The sequence below is a fragment of the Elgaria multicarinata genome, chromosome 22 (genome assembly GCF_023053635.1).
Source record: "Elgaria multicarinata webbii isolate HBS135686 ecotype San Diego chromosome 22, rElgMul1.1.pri, whole genome shotgun sequence".
Lineage (NCBI taxonomy): Eukaryota > Metazoa > Chordata > Lepidosauria > Squamata > Anguidae > Elgaria > Elgaria multicarinata.
Window position 1 is genome coordinate 8,587,766 of NC_086192.1, and position 18,170 is coordinate 8,605,935.

An 18,170-nucleotide genomic window follows, 5' to 3' on the forward strand; every position below is an offset into this window, starting at 1 on the left:
GGTTGGGGTCTTTACTAAGAAGCCCTCTGCTCAACCATTTACCTCTCCTAAAATGGGAGGTTGAAGCCAGAAGGAATCGGTTTCTGGCCAAGCGCTGACCTGACTTTCTCCCTCCCTCAGTCCTGAAGTGCCTCCAGGCGCGATACGCCACCGATGTGTTCTACACCAACGCCGGCTGCAGCCTCGTGGCCGTCAACCCCTTCCGTCCCATCCCGCCTCTCTACTCTCAGGAGCTCATGAAAGAATACCACACCGCCGCCCGCCTTCAGGTGAGAGAGGAGGCCACCGCGACAGCGGCCTTTCTTCCACACGCTTCAGGCCCAACCAGCCCGGAGGGAGCAAGCAAAGGAAGAGGCGGCGTCTTCTGCTTTCATTGAACACATCTTTAGAGAGGACAAGTGAGCAGGCGGTGAAAGGAAGAAGAGTAAAAGCAAGCCAGGGGGTTCCGGGAATTGGCTGGGGGGTGGGGGGGCTGAGATGTGGACCTTGACAAGTGCCCAGTGATGCCCACCTTTGGCGCCAATTCTTTATCTTAAAGACCTGGAAGCCGTTGTTGAATTGCCCTGAACAGCAGCCTTTTTTTTCGTTCCAAACGCCTCTTTTTGTGTGTTCCCCCCCTTCCTTAGGAATTAAAACCGCACGTTTTTGTGGTGGCAGAGGAAACCTACAGGAACGTGGAAAGCCAGATCCCACCAGTAAACCAGTCCATAATTGTTAGCGGTGAAAGCGGCGCTGGGAAGGTAAGAGGAAGGGCTTTCTTACGCCCCGCTCGGATTGGCTGCTTGCATCCTTCTCTCTGGGCTTTGTGTTGGCTCGGAACACGGTACTTTTCAGATCCCCGCAAGGTTCCCTGCACGTAGAGATCTAGCACCTCTAATAGAAGACGTAATGCTGATTCCCTGATGCTCTAATTTGCTACCTGCAGGGTGCGATTTTCACGTTTTTTACAATCTTTCGGTTTTGACGAAAGGGTTGCTTTTCTGTTACGTCCCAACTTGGGTAAATTCTGAATTATTCTAACCATCGGTAGTTGTCAAACCAAGATCAAATAGTGGTTTTGGATCCTGGTTTGTTAAGTAACCATAATTATTTAACACAGTTACAATAAACCAGTTACCCAAGGCGTAACAGGAAACTGATTTACTGAAAACCAAATGTGGAAACTTTCATTCTCTTCTGGTAAATTCTGGTTTGTTCTAACCATCGATAGTTATCAAACCAGGATCAAATGCTAGTTTCGGATCCTGGTTTGTTAAGTAACCACAGTTACTATAAACCAGTTTTCCGTGACCTAACAGGAAACTGTGATTTATTGAAAACCAAACTTGGAAAGCTTTCATCCTATTCTGTCACACATGAAGGAAAGAAACAGGTGAGCGCTGCATTGGCCATTCAGTGTTATGCATAGGTGGGTTGAATGTTCACACATTCAGTTGGAATTCATTGTGTGAATAGTCCTACAATATAAACTCTCCTTATGTTATCGTGTGAACAGTGGAGCCTGGTGGCTCCGATATCAGTGGGGCTGTGAATAGGCTCCAGGTTTCAGTCAGAATTAGCCAGAACTCTGGATCACTCCTTCAGAGTTCTGGCTGGTTCTGACTGAAATCCGGAAGGGATTCACCACCCCACTGACATTGGAATCAACAGCCTCTACTGCTTGTAGATACAGTTCTTCATTTCCTCCCCATGAACACCTTTGCACGTATGATACCTGGCAAAACCAGCCACTGGCTGACGCCATTCGGCTCTGTTTCTAGACGTGGACGTCCCGTTGCTTGATGAGATTTTATGCCACCGTTGCCGCGTCATCCACCCCCCAAAAAGGCAGCGTAGCCGTGGAGAGGATAGAGAAGAGGGTCCTGGACTCCAACCCGGTGATGGAAGCTTTCGGTAAATAAAAAATGCACTCTAGTTTGAAACTCTTTCACCCCGAGGGCCGATTTTTTTTTTTCAGAGAAGCTCTCGGGGGCTGCAGTGGGCAGGACAAAGTCAAATGGGTGGGGCCCAAAATATTCAAAATACCATCCTGCTTTCGCTTCAAGCTCTTACTCTCCGTATCGAAGCCTTAGGAGAGGCATTTGAACCTTTTAGAGTGGGGAAAACATCGCAGGAAATCATGGAATTGCAGTTAAGGGAAAGGGGGTGGAGCCAATGGCAGGAGGCGTGGCCTTCTGGAGCACCCTGGAAGGCCGGATCGCAACGCCAGACAGGCCAGCTTTGAGGTTCAATAGCCCTGTCTTACAGGAATGACCATTCTCCTCATTTGATTGGCACACTGCAAATCTGCCTTAGCTGTGTTGCCTTTCCGCGGAGAAGAATCGCCTGGATTTGTGTTTTCTTTCATCTCATTGGGGTTCATTTGTGTCTTGTCTCTTTCCGACTGGCTTACAGGAAACGCATGCACCCTGCGGAATAGCAACAGCAGCCGTTTTGGGAAATACATCCAGCTTCAATTAAACAGGTATTATTATTATTATTATTATTATTATTATTATTATTTAAAAGGCACACGCACACATACAACTGCATCATGTTGAAATCGATTGGCATTCCCATCCATTCTTAGAGCTGTGTTTTAAGGATGCAGACAAGCTGGAGCGTGTTCAGAGGAAGGCAACCAGGATGATCAGGGGTCTGGAAACAAAGCCCTATGAGGAGAAACTGATTGAACTGGGCATGTTTAGCCTGGAGAAGAGAAGATGGAGGGGAGACGTGAGAGCACTCTTCAAAGACTTGAAAGGTTGTCACACAGAGGAGGGCCAGGATCTCTTCTCGATCCTCCCAGAGTGCAGGACACGGAATAACGGGCTGAAGTTACAGGAAGCCAGATTCTGGCTGGACAGCAGGAAAAATGTCCTGACTGTTAGAGCAGTACAACAATGGGAGCAATGTCCTAGGGAGGTCATGGGCTCTCCACATTAGAGGCATTTAAGAAACAGCTGGACAGCCATCTGTCAGGAATGCTTTAAGGTGTATTTCTGCATTGAGCTGGACTCGATGGCCTTATAGGCCCCTTCCAACTCTACGATTCTATGATTCTATTTTTCTTATGTTTTTATGTTCTTATGATGTTCACAAATGCATTTTCCAAAAAATTAGTTCTCACTTTCTCCAGATCTCAGCATCTAACCAGCGCTTCCATTCAGACATTCCTCCTGGAGAAAACAAGAGTTGCCTACCAAGCCCCTCGCGAAAGGAACTTCCATATCTTTTACCAGGTTTGTGACATCGGTGTGGTGTTGGTTCTTTTTTTAAAAAAAAATCGAACACATGGCCTTGCCATTTTGTATGTGCGTGTGGAGGCTGCACAGTAAATGTCCAGTTTTTCTACTCCTTTGCTGTAGATCCCAGAATTAGGAAACCAACTGTGCAAAGGATGAAAAATGAAAGACAAACCACTCAAAATCCATGGTTTGCATGTTGTACGTTTGGGAGCTTAAACCATGGTTGGCACAAACCATGGTTAGGCACCTGAAATTTAATCAGAAGAATGACCTCCCCTTCCTGCTTCCGTTAACTCTTCTTTTTCTGTACCAATTTATAGTTTACCGATTATTGTTTGCTTTCCGGGAGAAGACCTGGATTTTATTTTATTTTTTCTTTCCAGATTGCAAAGGGTGCCACCCCGTGGCAGCGACTGGATTGGGATCTCCCAGAAGGCGCAAACTTCTCTTGGCTGCCGAATCCCGAAAAGGCTCTGGAAGGTGCCATTTTAAAACCCAGATGTTCTAAAGAGTTTTAAGCCCCCTTAGGGAAAGCATGGAGGAGTTTAAGCATAAGCCTCAATAAATACACGTATTATTATTTCCGTGACATTAGACAGCTCTGTTACAAAGAAAAAAATGCACTAGCCAAAGAAACCGCTGGGTGAAGATAAATATTTGCGTAAATTAAGAGGATAAAGCGGTCTTTTTTAGGTGCTTACGAGTAACCTAAAAAACATTTTCGGACTTTCAGTTAGTTAATCACTCTAGTTTAAATGGCTTTACATCTTTCTGTTGGTTTTTTCTTTCCTGGTTTCTTGCAATGCGATCCCATGCATGTTTACTCAGAGGTAAGTCCCACTGTGTTCATTGAGACTTACTTCCAAGTAAATCTGCATTGGATTGCAGCCGTCCTGGTTTAATTTTTATGTCACGTTTTGTTTTTATTATTTGTAAGCTTCCTTGAGTGTTAGGAATGAAAAACAAGTTTAATATTCTCTTCTCTTTGCTGAAATCTGGATATCTAACCCTAAGTATGTTTGCTCTGAAGTCAGTCCTATTGTGGTCAGCGGAGGTTACTCCCTAAAAGGGGTGTCATTTAAGACTTCAGCCTACATGTAGGAAATGGGATGTTCAGACGATATTGGGACGTGAGACGTTCAGACGATATTGGGTCTGAACATCTCACGCAACAATCGGTCATCTGTCTTGTACTTGAGAAACCTTGGGTAGACTGTGTTGGTTCAGACGTCAGGCCAAACCATGGCTTGCTCTGCATTTAGTGACACCGAACCACCGAACCATAACAACGTGTTTGGTATCTCTCTTTTTCCAAAATCCCTGGACATCCTCCACTCAAGGTTCCTCAGAACAGTGTCTCAAACCATGGTTTGTTGGTTCAGATGTAATGCCAAACCACAGCTTGTCCAATCCATGATTTGCAAGCCAACCACATTCTCTGATTTGGTGGCATGTACAAACTATTTTTTGGGATGCTTGTTGTTTCACATATCGCAACAAGCCATGGTTGGGGTTTTGGGGTGGCTGTTTGTTTATTTTTGCAAACCATGGTTAGTTTCCCCACTCCCACAAATCACTCATCGGTTTTTTCTTTTTCTCAAACCATGGCTAGGGTTTTGTTTTGTTTTCTGCAAACCATGGTTAGATGTGCTCTGTTTTTTTTTGCAAGCTACAGTTAGAGGGGTTTGTTTGTTTTGCAAACCATGGTTAAGGTTCCTTGGGTTGGGTGTTTGTAAACCGTGGTTTTTGGGGGCGGTTTGCAAACCATAGTTAGGTTATTTTGTGTGGAGGCTTTTTGTTTGGAAACCATGGTTAGGTTTTTTGTTTTTATTTATTTTTCCAACCATGGTTTGGCATTAAAGCTGAACTACCATTTTAGAGAGTAGCATCCACACTGAGAAAAATGGTAGTTCAGCCTTAATGCCAAACCATGGTTGGAAAGATGGAGCGCCCTTGTGTAACTCAAGTGTCTCTTTCTCCCCCCCAGAGGACTGCTTTGATGTGACCCAAGAGGCCATGTCCCACTTGGGCATCGATGCTTCCACACAGAATAATGTTTTCAAGGTCAGTTGAAACGTGGCTCAATCTCAGTTGTGTTCTTCTATTAAAGAATTTTAAACCTTGAAGTTGTATTAGCATGAGCGCAGCAGTTGTCTTTGCATCAGAGGCACAGGCATGATCCAGCTCCCTTCCAATTGCTCTGCTCTTCTGCCGATCGCCCTACACTGCAGACATTGAATCTCTTTCAGCCCGGGGGCCGGATTAGATTTCAGAGAATCTCCCAGGGGCCACATTCCAGTGGTGGTCGGAGCCAAAAATGCCAGCCTATTTTAGATAAATCTCTTCCTTCCAGTAACTAAGACTTAGGAGAGGCATTTCAATGTTTTAGAATTGTGGAGGGGGGACAGCATAAAAGCTAGGAAACTCCCACCTACTGGGGGTTGGGGGAAAGGGGTGGAGCCAAGGGAAGGGGTGCGGCCATCTGGGGAAGCCCCAGTGGAGTGTTTTGGGAGGCTTGATTCTACCTGTGGGTCTGAGATTCAACACTCCAGGCCTATACAAGTAACGAACTCAATTCTCTGAGGATGGATCCTTATGTATCCAAACCATTACCATCCTTGCACAAGAGAAAGGTTAGCAGCAGGCTTAAGGAAACCCCAAAGTTAGCAGAATGATTAAAAACAATCTTTAGTGGGGGGAAAACCCTTAGGGGGTAGCAAACAAATTCAGAACAACCCAGTGAGAACTGAGCGTGCTCAGCAGGCACAGAATGCTGGCTTATTGTTGGGTTGGGTGTGGGAAACAGGGGCAGGAATGGAATGGAATCTCCGAAAGGGTATGGCTGGCTAGAACCCTGAACAGGAATGCTCCACGCTGCAACGTTTTGTTGCAGGTCCTGCTTGTTCAATTCATTTGTGATATTTATATACCACTTTTCCGCCTCACCCGTGTAACGCTGAAAGCTGCTACAAATCCACCCACCTCTGAAGGCAGAAGCACCCCACAGGAGAAGGCCCCCTATTTCGGATCTTAAAAGATCAGAAACGTAATAGCTTCTATGCTCCTGGTCTGTTCTCGCTATTTGTTTTTAATGACTGTTGCAATTTTATTACGGATGTTAAACATTGCAAGATACCTTGTAAACCTACCAGATTAAAAGCAGACAGCGAGGTGTTTTAATCAGAAAAATAGTATCCAGGCACAGTGGTTGGAGCTGTTTGCTGTCGTGATGATAGGAACTTTTGAAAGTGCTTCATGTGACGTCTGTGTAAACTCCCTAATTTTCTCCGGTCTGCTTAAACCTTGGGGGATCTTCAGTGACGTCCTGTTCTGCACCTCCAGGGACGTTTGGAATCCTGGCTGTTGGCCAATCCAAAACGTCCATCCGCACAACCCCCAGCTCTGAATCCTGCTGTCTCTCTTGTTGCAGATATTAGCGGGACTTCTCCACTTGGGCAACGTCCGTTTCTCGGAATCGGAAGACGAATCGCAGCCCTGCGAGCTAGAAGATTGTGCCGAAGGTGAGAGACCCAAGGTCCCTCCTGCCCCACAACCAATTTGGTTTGAATTCCCGCCTGTAGACAAAAGGTGGTATCACTCGAATTGTGGAATTCGGTTTGTGGAGCGGCTAAAAATATGAGCTAGGAAAGTTGCGATCTACAGTTCAAATCATGTCTCAACTAGGAACTCACTCTTAAGGGTACAGTCCTATGCAGGTTTAGGCAGTCCTACAATTCCCAGCATCCCTGGCTGGTGTGTGCTGGGAGTTGTAGGACTTTTTTCTGTCCAAACCTGCATAGGATTGCAAAATTTAGAATGTCGTAAAAAATCAGGCAGGTTCATGTTTATGGACTTTTGTTGTTTTGAGATGGTTAAATAAGCCGCCGGTTTCTTCTTTTTTCACGGTTCTTTTGAAACAAGCTTTTGCCAAGTCCGCTTCAAGGTTGTTAAAAGTGCCTGTGGAGGAGCTGTCAGACACGCTGCGGATCCGGACGATCATAGCCGGGAAACAACAGCAGGTATTCAAGAAGGCGTGCCCCAAGGCAGAGTGCGAGACCAGGAGGGACTGTTTGGCCAAGGTGATCTACGCCCGGTAAGTGCTCTGCCTCTCCCTTCTTCAGAGAGGTGTCAATTGTTACACCGTCTCCTGTCCTTCCTTCCTTCCAAACTCTCATTCTGTCTTTGTGACATCCCTGTGAGGTAGGTTAGCCTAGAAACGAGAGCAATCACCTTTGTGACCAATCAGGATTTGGCTCTGTAGTTTCCATGTTCCAAACCCCAAGACTTCATATTCACCATTTTGCGAGGGTGAACAAATGATTCTAACCATAAGACAAGAACAATTTTATTCACGTTTATTCCCCTCTATACATGTTTAGACTGGAAAAAAGTCCGACTCCCTGCTTTCCCCAGCCAGTCATAGGACTTTTTTTTGCTAGGTTGCACGGAGGGTGCATTTGCAATCCACATGCAATCCTGCTTTTAATGTTCCTTTGAATCCCCTCTTTGGTGTTCCCAGGTTTCTCTGAACATCTCCCGTGCACTTACTTTTGTCATTCTTTCACTTGTCCTGAGACTCGGTCCCGATTCTGAAAATAGAAGTTAAGCCCTGCACAAGGACACCTTCTGAGCTCCGGGGCCGTCCCTACCATTAGGTAGAGTGAAGCAGTTGCCTCAGGTGGCACATGCCAGGAGGTGGCAGCAGGGTGTTGGGGGAGAGAAATGTGAGCCATGCAGCCTACTCTTCACTCCCTAAGTTCTCCTGCTGCCTCCTCAAGTGTGGTGGAAGACACGGACCCATCATCCACGTTGAAGACAGATTCATCTGCTAGTCAAGTTGACTTTGGGGCATGGGATGGGAAGGGCGCCATCTTGTTTTCTGCCTCAGGCGGCGAAATGTCGTGGGCCGGTCCTGCTGGGCTCCTTTGTTTCTGGCCACTTTTGTAGCTGCATGAGACGTGTGCTGCATCTCCCTAGCTGACTGGGTGGCCAATTTTGTATTTCTGTTGCAGGATATTCGACTGGCTTGTTGCCGTGATCAACGGAAGCATTTATGCAGACCCTTCCGTGTGGAACAATTTCATAGGTATCGTTTTTAATCCCTTTTGGATGTGGGCATCAGGGCTGGTTGGACTCCACACTGAATTTCTATCTGTAAAATTGGATCATTTCTATACAGGGTGCAGAACTCCGCATTTGTTAAAAAGCACGGAATTTAGATTAACTGGGTGCAAAATTTATATAAGTTCTGCAGCCAATATATTCTACAGCCAGTAAATCTAAATTCTGTGCTTTTTAACAAATGCTGAATTCCACAACCTGTATATAAATGTTAAGAGTGGGTTTGGGGGAGACACGCTCCTGTTCGGTATAGTATATTCAACCCACTCCTATTCCTTCTTAACTTCTATTTAATTAAAGTGGTTTTTTTTACCCCATTCTTCAGCCAAGAAAGGCTTTGAGGGTGACTTACAAAGATCAATACTTATACGGTATCTGCCCTCAGGCTTACAATCTAAAAGGCACGACATAAAAGGAAAAGGGACGGGGAAGGATGAGGAGAAAGGCAAATTTGGGTACCCCTTTTTTCTTATAGGGTTTTTTTTCTGGCAGAACATGTAACAAAAATACCATATCCCACCTCTTCAAGGAGCTCAAGACGGTGTATATAATTCCCCTCCTTTCCATTTTACCTTCACAACATCCCTGGGAGGTCGATTCATCTGAAAGATAGCGACTGGTCCCAGGTGTCTCAGTGAGCTTCATGGCTTAGCGGGGAATTGAACCTGGGTCCGGTACTCTAACCGCTGTGACACAGGGCAGTCACCAAGACAGGTCTGGGTCAAGCCATGTCTTGGGGCGTAGCTGTCTTCATCTTTTGGAAACGCCGCAAGACTTACCGCCCGGAGCTGCCCTTTCGCAATTCGGGATTAAGTTGTGAACGGACTTGGGGCGAAATCGCACGTAGGTTTGGCTCCCCGGCGCTTCTGTCCTGCTTGGTTTCTGGTTTTGTCTACGCAAACCCACCTTCCCCTTTCCAACGGGGCAGGCTGGAAATGTGAAACTTTGGAGCTGCGCGGTCTGAGCACACAGCAACCCTTCCTTGAATCTAAGCACAGCCTGAGCACAGCTGGTGCCCCCTGGGTGGGGAACTTCGTGCACCCCATCAAACCCCCCCCCCCCCCGGCATTCTTGCTGGAAGAAAGGCGGGATAGAAATCCAGAGTGTGGGACATCTTTCCAGTTGTGGGAGGGGCCAAAGGCAAAAAGGGGTGGGGCCCAGAAGAACAGCCTATTTTAACTTTGACCTCTTACTGCCAGGAGCTGAGCCTTTGGAGCAGCATTTCAACTTTTTTTAGAATGGAGGAATAACTGTACAGAAGCCCGGGGGGCGAGGGGGCAGGGACACAGGACCCAAATGGTATGGGGAAGGGGATGCCCCCCCCCCCCAGGAAGGGAGCGGAGCAATTTGGGGTGCCCTGTTTGCTGCGTTACCTATCTGGATCGGTCCCACCCATTCCGTGCGCAAATGTGCCGCTCCGCGTGCCCTAGGATGGGTGTGCGTGCGTGCGGAGCTCTGCTACTAGGAACGTCAGGAAAGAAATGCTGGCTCAATAAAAGCCCCCGGCGCTGCGGATCAACGCTTTGCCTCCCTCCGACCTCCTCCAGGGCTGCTGGATGTTTACGGCTTTGAATCTTTCCCGGAGAACCACCTGGAGCAGCTGTGCATCAACTACGCCAATGAGAAACTGCAGCAGCATTTTGTCGGCCACTTCTTAAAGGCCCAACAGGTAACGCCCTTCCTATGGCTTTCCCAGAAGGCCGTTCTGCACCAGCCGGGCCTGGGATTCAGCAGGGGTGGGGGTGGGGTGCTCAGGAAAGACGCTGCTGTTTCTCCTCCTCCTCTTGCCCCCCCCCCCCCAGTTCCTGCTATTGTGTTTCTGTTTCCCCCAGGAAGAGTACGCCGCCGAAGGCTTGGAGTGGTCTTTCGTCAACTACCAAGATAACCAACGTGGCCTGGATGCGATTGAAGGCAGCCCTGTCAGCATCTTCTCCCTGCTGAACGAGGTGGGTCCCGAGTTCGAGTTTCCACCGGCTGTCAGCCTAGCCTCCCCTCCCTTGCCACTCCTCCAAGCCCTGCTGCCAAGTCCATTTGCTTTTTTTCCTCTTCCCTCCCCATGCCTTCTTCTTTTTGCGTTGTGTCTTTTTAGAATAGAAGCCTGCACGCAAGGCCTGTTTTGTTTTTTATTGATTGTGTGTAAGCTGCTACGGGAACCATTTTTTGGCTGGGGAGCAGGGATAAAAAGGCCTTAAATAACTAATAATAGTCTTCCGACTCTCCCTGCCGCCGTCTTTTCTTTTGCAGGAATGCCGCCTCAACAGGCCCTCCAACGCCGGGCAGCTTCAAACTCGGATCGAGATTGCTCTGTCCGAGAACCCGTGCATTAGCAGGGACAGGCTGAGCAAGGAGCCAAACTTCACAGTTTCTCATTATGCCGGCGATGTCCGCTATAGGGTGGAAGGGATGGTGGAGAAGAACAAGGTACGGTTGCTAGAGGACCTTTTTTTTTTAACCAGATCACCGGCAGCATGTTTGCTTAATCCGAGGATAGGTAGGAACAGCAAGCTAGATAACTGTAGACCCTGGACGTAACGATATAAGAACATCAGAAGAGCCCTGCTGGATCAGACCGAGGGTCCATCTAGTCCAGCGTTCTGTTCACACAGTGGCCAACCGGCTGTCGGCCATGAACCGACAAAGCAGGACACGGTGCAACAGCACCCTCCCACCCATGTTCCCCAGCAACTGGTGCACACAGGCTTACTGCCTCGGATACTGGAGGTAGGCTAGTAGCCATTGATAGCCTTCTCCTCCAGGAATTTATCCCACCCCCTTTTAAAGCCACCCAAATTGGTGGCCACCACCACATCCTGTATTCCGTGGGGGCCTTCTAGACGGCCCTGAGTGCGCGCACACAATTCACATTTCTCCCAGCCCCGCCATTCCAGGGTCGGTGTGGAGAACGTGGATTGGGTGCTGAGAAAGTATTTCTCCACCTCCCCTGATACTTAACCCAAAAGGGTCCTCCCATGAAGCTGATTGTGGGGGGAGATTCGGGACGGATCAAAGGGAAGACGACTTCACATAACTTTGGAACTCACTGCCACAAGGTGATGTGACGGCCACCAATTTGGATGACTTTAAAAGGAGGTCGGAAACGTTCCTGGAGGAGAAGGCTATCCATGGCTACTAGTCCTGATGGCTGTATGCTACCTCCAGCATCAGAGGCAGTAAACCTGTGTGCACCAGTTTCTGGGGAACATGGGCAGGAGGGTGTTGTCACACCCATGCCCTGCTTGTGGGTTCCTGGTCGACAGCAGATTGGCCCCTGTGTGAACAGAGTGCTGGACTAGACGGACCCTTGGTCTAATCCAGCAGGGCTCATCATCTGTTCTTTAGCTTTCCAGTTGCTTCTACATCCCTGACATGTTAGAACAACCACTAAACTGTTTGCCAACCCTGTTTTTTTTTAAATAGTAATAGTACCCCGAGCGTGTGCATTTTTGCATTTTAAATTCACTTAAATCGTTGCACCCTCATGTCTATGGGAATAAAAAAGGGTCTTGCTTCTGCCCCTCTCTGGGTGGTCGTGGGGTGGGGGGGCTTTCACCCCAGGGTCCAACCATAGCAACACCAGTGGGTAGGAGGTAGACACAGGTCCACAACACACAGTGAAGAAGGGACCAGGAGGGAACGTTAAGTCCACTTTCAGCAGGGATGTTCCCTTTGCCTGCTGCTGTCTCCCTCGCTCCATCTTCTTTTAAATGATGCCAGTCGGCCTTGTGGGGTGTGGGCGAAGGAGCTGTCCAACAGGTGCAGGCTTTAAGTTGCCAAAACCACACTCTCCGCACTCTAGAGGGAGGTTTCAACAGGTTTAGGGGAATTCCCAAGTTTGCAGGAGTGCAAAAATACTAAAAAAACACACACCCAGGAACCCTAAATTGAGTGATTGGGTGGCGGTGGTGGAATGAACCAACCGAACTAAACAGAAAGCACTTCACGCTGCAACGTCTTGTGAACCGCAGTGGAGATTTACACTTTTGTGCTTCTTCTTGTCGTACGACAAGGACCCCGTTCCCCCAGAACTGGTGCTCCTGCTGCAGCAGTCCAAGGACCCCTTGCTGCAGAAATTATTTACGAGCCAAAAAACGGACGGAGACGACATCAAGAGCCAGGCGAAACCCACGGTCGTTACGGTGGTCTCCAAATTCAAGGTTCGTAACATTTCTCGTGTTTTTTTGTGTTTTTAAAAAAAGATATAACACACTCTGGGGTGTTTCGCTCTCTCCTGCAACAACAGAGGCTAGACGCTTGAATTCGTGGATCAAAACGGAAGCCGAGATTCTCAGAGCACAGGAGGCTGTGTAGAATGGCCTTCTGTAAATGGGCAATAGCTATCAAATGCTGTAAGGCAGGCGTTTCCAAGGTGTCTGGCTTCGAGGAAATCCTCTCCCACATTGACTTGGGGTTGCCGAGGATTCTGGGAACTATTCCAGAATACAGGCTCAACCCATGCATGGTCAGGCTCACTCTTGCTCTGCGTGAAGCTGGCGCGTGGCCTCGACTGCTCCCTCGTTTCATGGGATAGTCCATAACAGTGGGCAAGCTGGCACAGTGAGAACTGCACCCACCTGAGGGAGACATGAGTCAGCCAAGCCCCCTCCATCGGCCGGTTGGAATCAAAACTCCCCAAACTTCCTCCATCCATCTGCAGCCTCTCCATCAGTGGGAGGGGAGTCAGTGAGGCCCCCTCTATCTGTCTAGCCAGGACCAACTGCCGTTTGGCTGCTGGCCTCCCGAGAGCTTCCTCCATCCACAGCCGTTCCACCTGGCTGCATCGGAGGGAGACATGAGACAGCCAAGCCCCGCCATCGGCTCAGCTGAGACCAGCTGCCATTTGGTTCCTTCCCTCCCAGAACGGAGTAGCCACTTCGCCTCGTGGGGATGTAAAGAAACAAACAGAGTCAGGACATGAAGTTTTTACCTGTTTTTCCTTTTTGCACCCCATCCGTTTTTTGGAACATGGCCATTAAAAAGAAACTGGCTTCAAGTGCATTGGCAGAAAGGGTGGAAATAAAAAATAAGTTAACATTTTTAAAATGCGCTCATCAGGCACAACTGAGCTCCTCCATTGAGGGAACCCCAGATATTCTTCCAAGGAGCCCTAGGGTTCCCCAGAACGCAATTTAAAGCAGTCCTCCACCTGACGCTCCCGGATGTGTGTGGACCACATCTCCCATCATCCCCAACTAGTATGATTGCTTTGGGCGATGGGAGAGTCCACATGCATCTGTGGGGTGTCAGGTTGGGGACGGTTGCCTTAAATTGTATGCTGGGTTGGGATCATGGGAGTTGTAGTAGTCCGGGCTACCAGGTTTGGGAAGGCTGCCTTAAGGACTAATAAGAAAAAGGGAGAAACGTCTCAGGATGCTGTAGACAACTTTATTATGAACAAGCCCAACGCGTTTCGGCCTCTGGCTTTCTGATAGGCCTTTTTCAGGGGTTGTAGCAATGTCTGCAGAAATTATTGAATATGAGCCAACAGTGTGATATGGCTGCAAGAGAAGCAAATGTGATTTGGGGCTGCATTAATAGAAGTATAGCTTCCAAACCACGTGAGGTCCTGGTTCCTCTCTATTCGGCCCTGGTTAGGCCTCATCTAGAGTACTGCGTCCAGTTCTGGGCACCACACTTCAAGAAGGAGGCAGACAAGCTGGAGCGTGTTCAGAGGAGGGCAACCAGGATGATCAGGGGTCTGGAAACAGCCCTATGAGGAGAGACTGAAAGGACTGGGCATGTTTAGCCTGGAGAAGAGAAGACGGAAAGGTTGTCCCACAGGGGAGGGCCAGGATCTCTTCTCGATCCTCCCAGAATGCAGGACACGGAGTTACAGGAAGCCAGACTGCCTGGACATCAGGAAAAACTTCCTGAGAGCAGTACAACAATGGAACCAATGGCCTAGGGAGGCCATGGGCTCTTCCTCCTTAGAGGCCTTCAAGAGGCAGCTGGACAACCACCTGTCAGGTATACCTTAAGGTGGATTCCTGTATTGATCAGGGGGTTGGACTCGATGGCCTTAGAGGCCCCTTCCAACTCTACGATTCTATGATTCTATTTACAGCTGGCTTTCTTGCCAGTGTATAGACACGAGACACCCTGTTGTAAATAATTTCTGCAGACATTGTTACAGCCCCCTGAAAAAGTCCTATCAGAAAGCCAGAGGCCGAAACGCGTTGGGCTTGTTCTCAGTGCAGTTGTCTACAGCATCCTGAGACGTTTCTCCCTTTTCCTCCTTCACCTTGGATGCTTGCCTGCCTTGCACACTGCCTTAAGGACTAGCAGCTTTGGCTGTTTAGAAACACAGATGGATGGCTGCCAAACGCGAACTCCCGACGTTCAGAAGACTGTGTCCTTAACCCTGTTCCTCTCGTAGGGCTCCCTGGAACAGCTGATGGAGATCCTGCACAGCACTACGCCCCACTACATCCGGTGCATCAAGCCCAATGCAGACTGCGAGGCGGCCCTGTTCCGGAAGGACGAGGTAAGACTCCCTCCGAGTGGCAAAAGCTGATCCGGGTTTGATGCGTGGTGTCTCCTTCATCTGTGCCATTTCCATGCTGCCTTTCCTCCCAAGGAGCCCACGGCAGCGTACATAATTCCCTTCCTCCTCTCTCCCTGTGTCCTTGCAACAACCCTGCAAGGTAGGTTGGGCTCAGAGTCAGGGACTGGCCAAAACTCCCCCAGTGCGCTTCATGGCCGAGTGGAGACCAGAGATACAAACACGGCTGTTTGTATTTGTATGTTCTCATCTGCCAGATGTGTGGCCACGGAAGATGACTTTCTTGTCAAAATGCCTCTGGCCACTTGAAAGAGAGCACTTTTTTTAGCAACTCACTGGACGTACAATTTCAAAATACAAGTGGTCCTATGTAAAAGTCCTGTTAATTTTAATTTATATGTACTGCATTCAGTTTTGTATGTTTTATCGTCCTTAACTTTGTTCTTATCAATAGTTTGGATTCTTTTAAGGCTAGAATCTTTTTGCGTGTGCGAGTGGAGACTCGAACCTGGATCTCCCCAGTCCCAGGCCAACCCTCTAACCACTACGCCACACTAGTTGGCGCATGTGAGCCATGGCTTCAGCACTCGCCCATGGCTGACCGAACTGGGCACAGTCACAAACAGTTGCTTGGATTTGGTCTGCAAAAAGGGAAACCGAAAAGATCTTTCAAACAGACTTGCAAACTATTTGCCAATTGTAGCCCCATCGCAGCAGCAGGGAGAACATACTTTAGGGTGATTATTGGCCAGTTCTAAAAGCTTCTCTAAAGATCCTAGACTTTGCTAAGCATCTGAATACAGCGGAGGGCATTCTGTAAGATTGGCAACGCAACCAAGAAGGCCCTGTCTCTTCTGGACGCTCTGTGTGTTTCAGTCGTTGGGGAAACATGAAACCGGGAGCCCAGATTTTGAACAGGGTTTCCCCCAACCTTGGTTGGATGGTCAGTGGACACATTTGGAATTTCAAGGAAGTGTGTCATGGGCACTCTCACAAAACGGCTGCCATTGGAAAGATGTGGCGCATTCATAAAATGGTTGTTGCGATGTGCAAGGCTGGTCACACAAAGATCAGTTCCCAGAAAGCAAACTGGTGAATATAAGAAGTAGCAAATCCAAAAATCTTAAGTACAAGGCAGAGGTAGGCGGGGTCTGAGCTCCAAAACATAAGGCCACTTTTTTGAACCCAGATAAAAATGGCACTGAGGCACAGCCCTTTTTTGCAACGTGCCTGGCTCCAAGTTTATGTATTTATTTCCTTTTAATGATCTTAAAAGAAATTAAAATGAGGAGGGGCAGGAAACCAGGTGGGTACAATGGAGAGCCCAGGAACACAGAGTCCCAAGTGCACCCCTGGGTTTGTCATTTGTAGTGTGCTGTTATGACAACTAGGAATGGGGGGTGAGGGATAGAAAGCACTCCCCCATTTTGCAAAGGCTTTGCTTCCTGGTTGCCTGGAGATGATTTCTTACTCGCCACAGGCGACCAGACACATGGTCATTTGTTATTACTAATGATAAGAAGCAGCAGAATATGGAGCAGTTTGTACCGCGTTTTCAAATGCTCAAAGCACTTGCCATAGATTCATCTTGCAATCCTTACAACAACCCTGCGAGGTAGATCGGTATTGTTGTCTACCCACCTTGCGGAGGTAGGAGCTGAGGCTAAGAGTGAGTGGCCTGGCTAAGGCCACATGGTTTCCTGGCACAGGGGGCTGGAGCGTCTCCCCTACGAGGGAAGGCTACAACAGCTGGGATTGTTCAGCTTGGAAAAAAAGGAGGCTGAGGGGAGACACGATAGAGGTGTACAAAATCATGCCTGGTGCGGAGAATGTGTAGAGGGAGACATTTTTCTCCCTCTCCCATATTACTAGAACCCAATGGGGTCATCCCATGAAGCTGATGGGTGGGAGATTCAGGACAGGTCAAAGGAAGCACTATCTTTACGCGGCACATAGTTAAACTACGGAATTCACTGCCACAAGATGTGGTGATGGCCACGAACTTGGATGGCTTTTAAAGGGGGTTGGATAAATTCCTGGAGAAGGTGATCGACGGCTACTAGTCCCGATGGCTGTGTGCTTTCTCCAGTACCTGTAAGCTTAGATACACCAGTTGTTGGGGAACATGGGTGCGAGGGTGCTGTTGCACTCAAGTTCTTCTTGTGGGTTCCCCATGGGCAGCTGGTTGGCCGCTGCGTGAACTTGTGTGCTGTACCAGATGGACCCTTGGTCTGATCCAGCAGGGCTCTTCTCATCTTCTTACTCGAACCGCGGACTTCTTGATTCAGAGCTCTTCACGGCCGTCTTTAAAAGCCACCTTTCCCTGGCAGGTGCTGTGTCAGCTGGAGGCGTGCGGCATCGTCGAAACGGTCAACATCAGCGCCGCCGGCTTTCCCGTTAGGTAAGTCAGAGCTGTCGAACCTCAGGACCAAAGGCCAAATCCGGCCTGCCTGGAGTTTTAATCTGGACCTTTGGGGTTCTGCTGAAAGCCATGCCCTCCCCCCAAATGTATTTATTTAACAGATGCATATATGGTTGACCATATTTAAAAATACCTCTAAGTGGTTTCTCGGCGTTCGTGCAGAATTTCCCCATGCTAATCGCTTGAAATGCCTCCCCTGAGGCGTAGTTACTGGTAGTGAGAGCTTTAAGCCACAACATGCTGGTATTTTTGCCTTACCCCTTTTTCCTTTTGCCCCACCCACATTGGAACGTGCCCCGCCCCCATCCACGTGCTTCTCCAAAATTTAATTCACCCCTCAAACGGAAAAGCGGTTCCTCACCCTTGAGGTAACTCTTCCCCAAAGCTGCACATAGGACGCAGACAAGCTGGAGCGTGTTCAGAGGAGGGCAACCAGGATGATCAGGGGTCTGGAAACAAAGCCCTATGAAGAGAGACTGAAAGAACTGGGCCTGTTTAGCCTGGAGAAGAGAAGATTGAGGGGAGACATGAGAGCACTCTTCAAACACTTGAAAGGTTGTCACACAGAGGAGGGCCAGGATCTCTTCTCGATCCTCCCAGGGTGCAGGACACGGAATAACAGGTTGAAGTTACAAGAAGCCAGATTCCGGCTGGACATCAGGAAAAACTTCCTGACTGTTAGAGCAGTACGACAATGGAACCAGTTACCTATTGAGGTTGTGGGCTCTCCCACACTAGAGGCCTTCAAGAGGCAGCTGGACAACCCTCTGTCAGGGATGCTTTAGGGTGGATTCTGCATTGAGCAGGGGGTTGGACTCGATGGCCTTGTAGGGCCCTTCCAACCCTGCTATTCTATGACCTTGCCTCGTTTCAGCTTCCCTACCGTGTTGGGTTTGCCCAT

The 18,170-nt window shown here is 48.6% G+C and overlaps 1 protein-coding gene across 1 annotated transcript in view; it reads left to right on the forward strand.

Moving 5' to 3' along the window:
- Positions 1-18,170, forward strand: part of MYO19 (myosin XIX) — a 35,963-nt gene that overhangs the window by 8,976 nt on the left and 8,817 nt on the right. The window contains exons 4-19 of the mRNA XM_063146418.1: positions 121-269; positions 627-740; positions 1,761-1,893; positions 2,395-2,464; positions 3,119-3,221; positions 3,611-3,707; positions 5,215-5,291; positions 6,658-6,748; positions 7,149-7,320; positions 8,240-8,313; positions 9,896-10,017; positions 10,181-10,294; positions 10,593-10,769; positions 12,356-12,502; positions 14,722-14,829; positions 17,178-17,248. Coding sequence (XP_063002488.1) covers positions 121-269; positions 627-740; positions 1,761-1,893; positions 2,395-2,464; positions 3,119-3,221; positions 3,611-3,707; positions 5,215-5,291; positions 6,658-6,748; positions 7,149-7,320; positions 8,240-8,313; positions 9,896-10,017; positions 10,181-10,294; positions 10,593-10,769; positions 12,356-12,502; positions 14,722-14,829; positions 17,178-17,248 — 1,819 coding nt within the window. The remainder of the gene's footprint in view (positions 1-120; positions 270-626; positions 741-1,760; positions 1,894-2,394; positions 2,465-3,118; positions 3,222-3,610; positions 3,708-5,214; positions 5,292-6,657; positions 6,749-7,148; positions 7,321-8,239; positions 8,314-9,895; positions 10,018-10,180; positions 10,295-10,592; positions 10,770-12,355; positions 12,503-14,721; positions 14,830-17,177; positions 17,249-18,170) is intronic.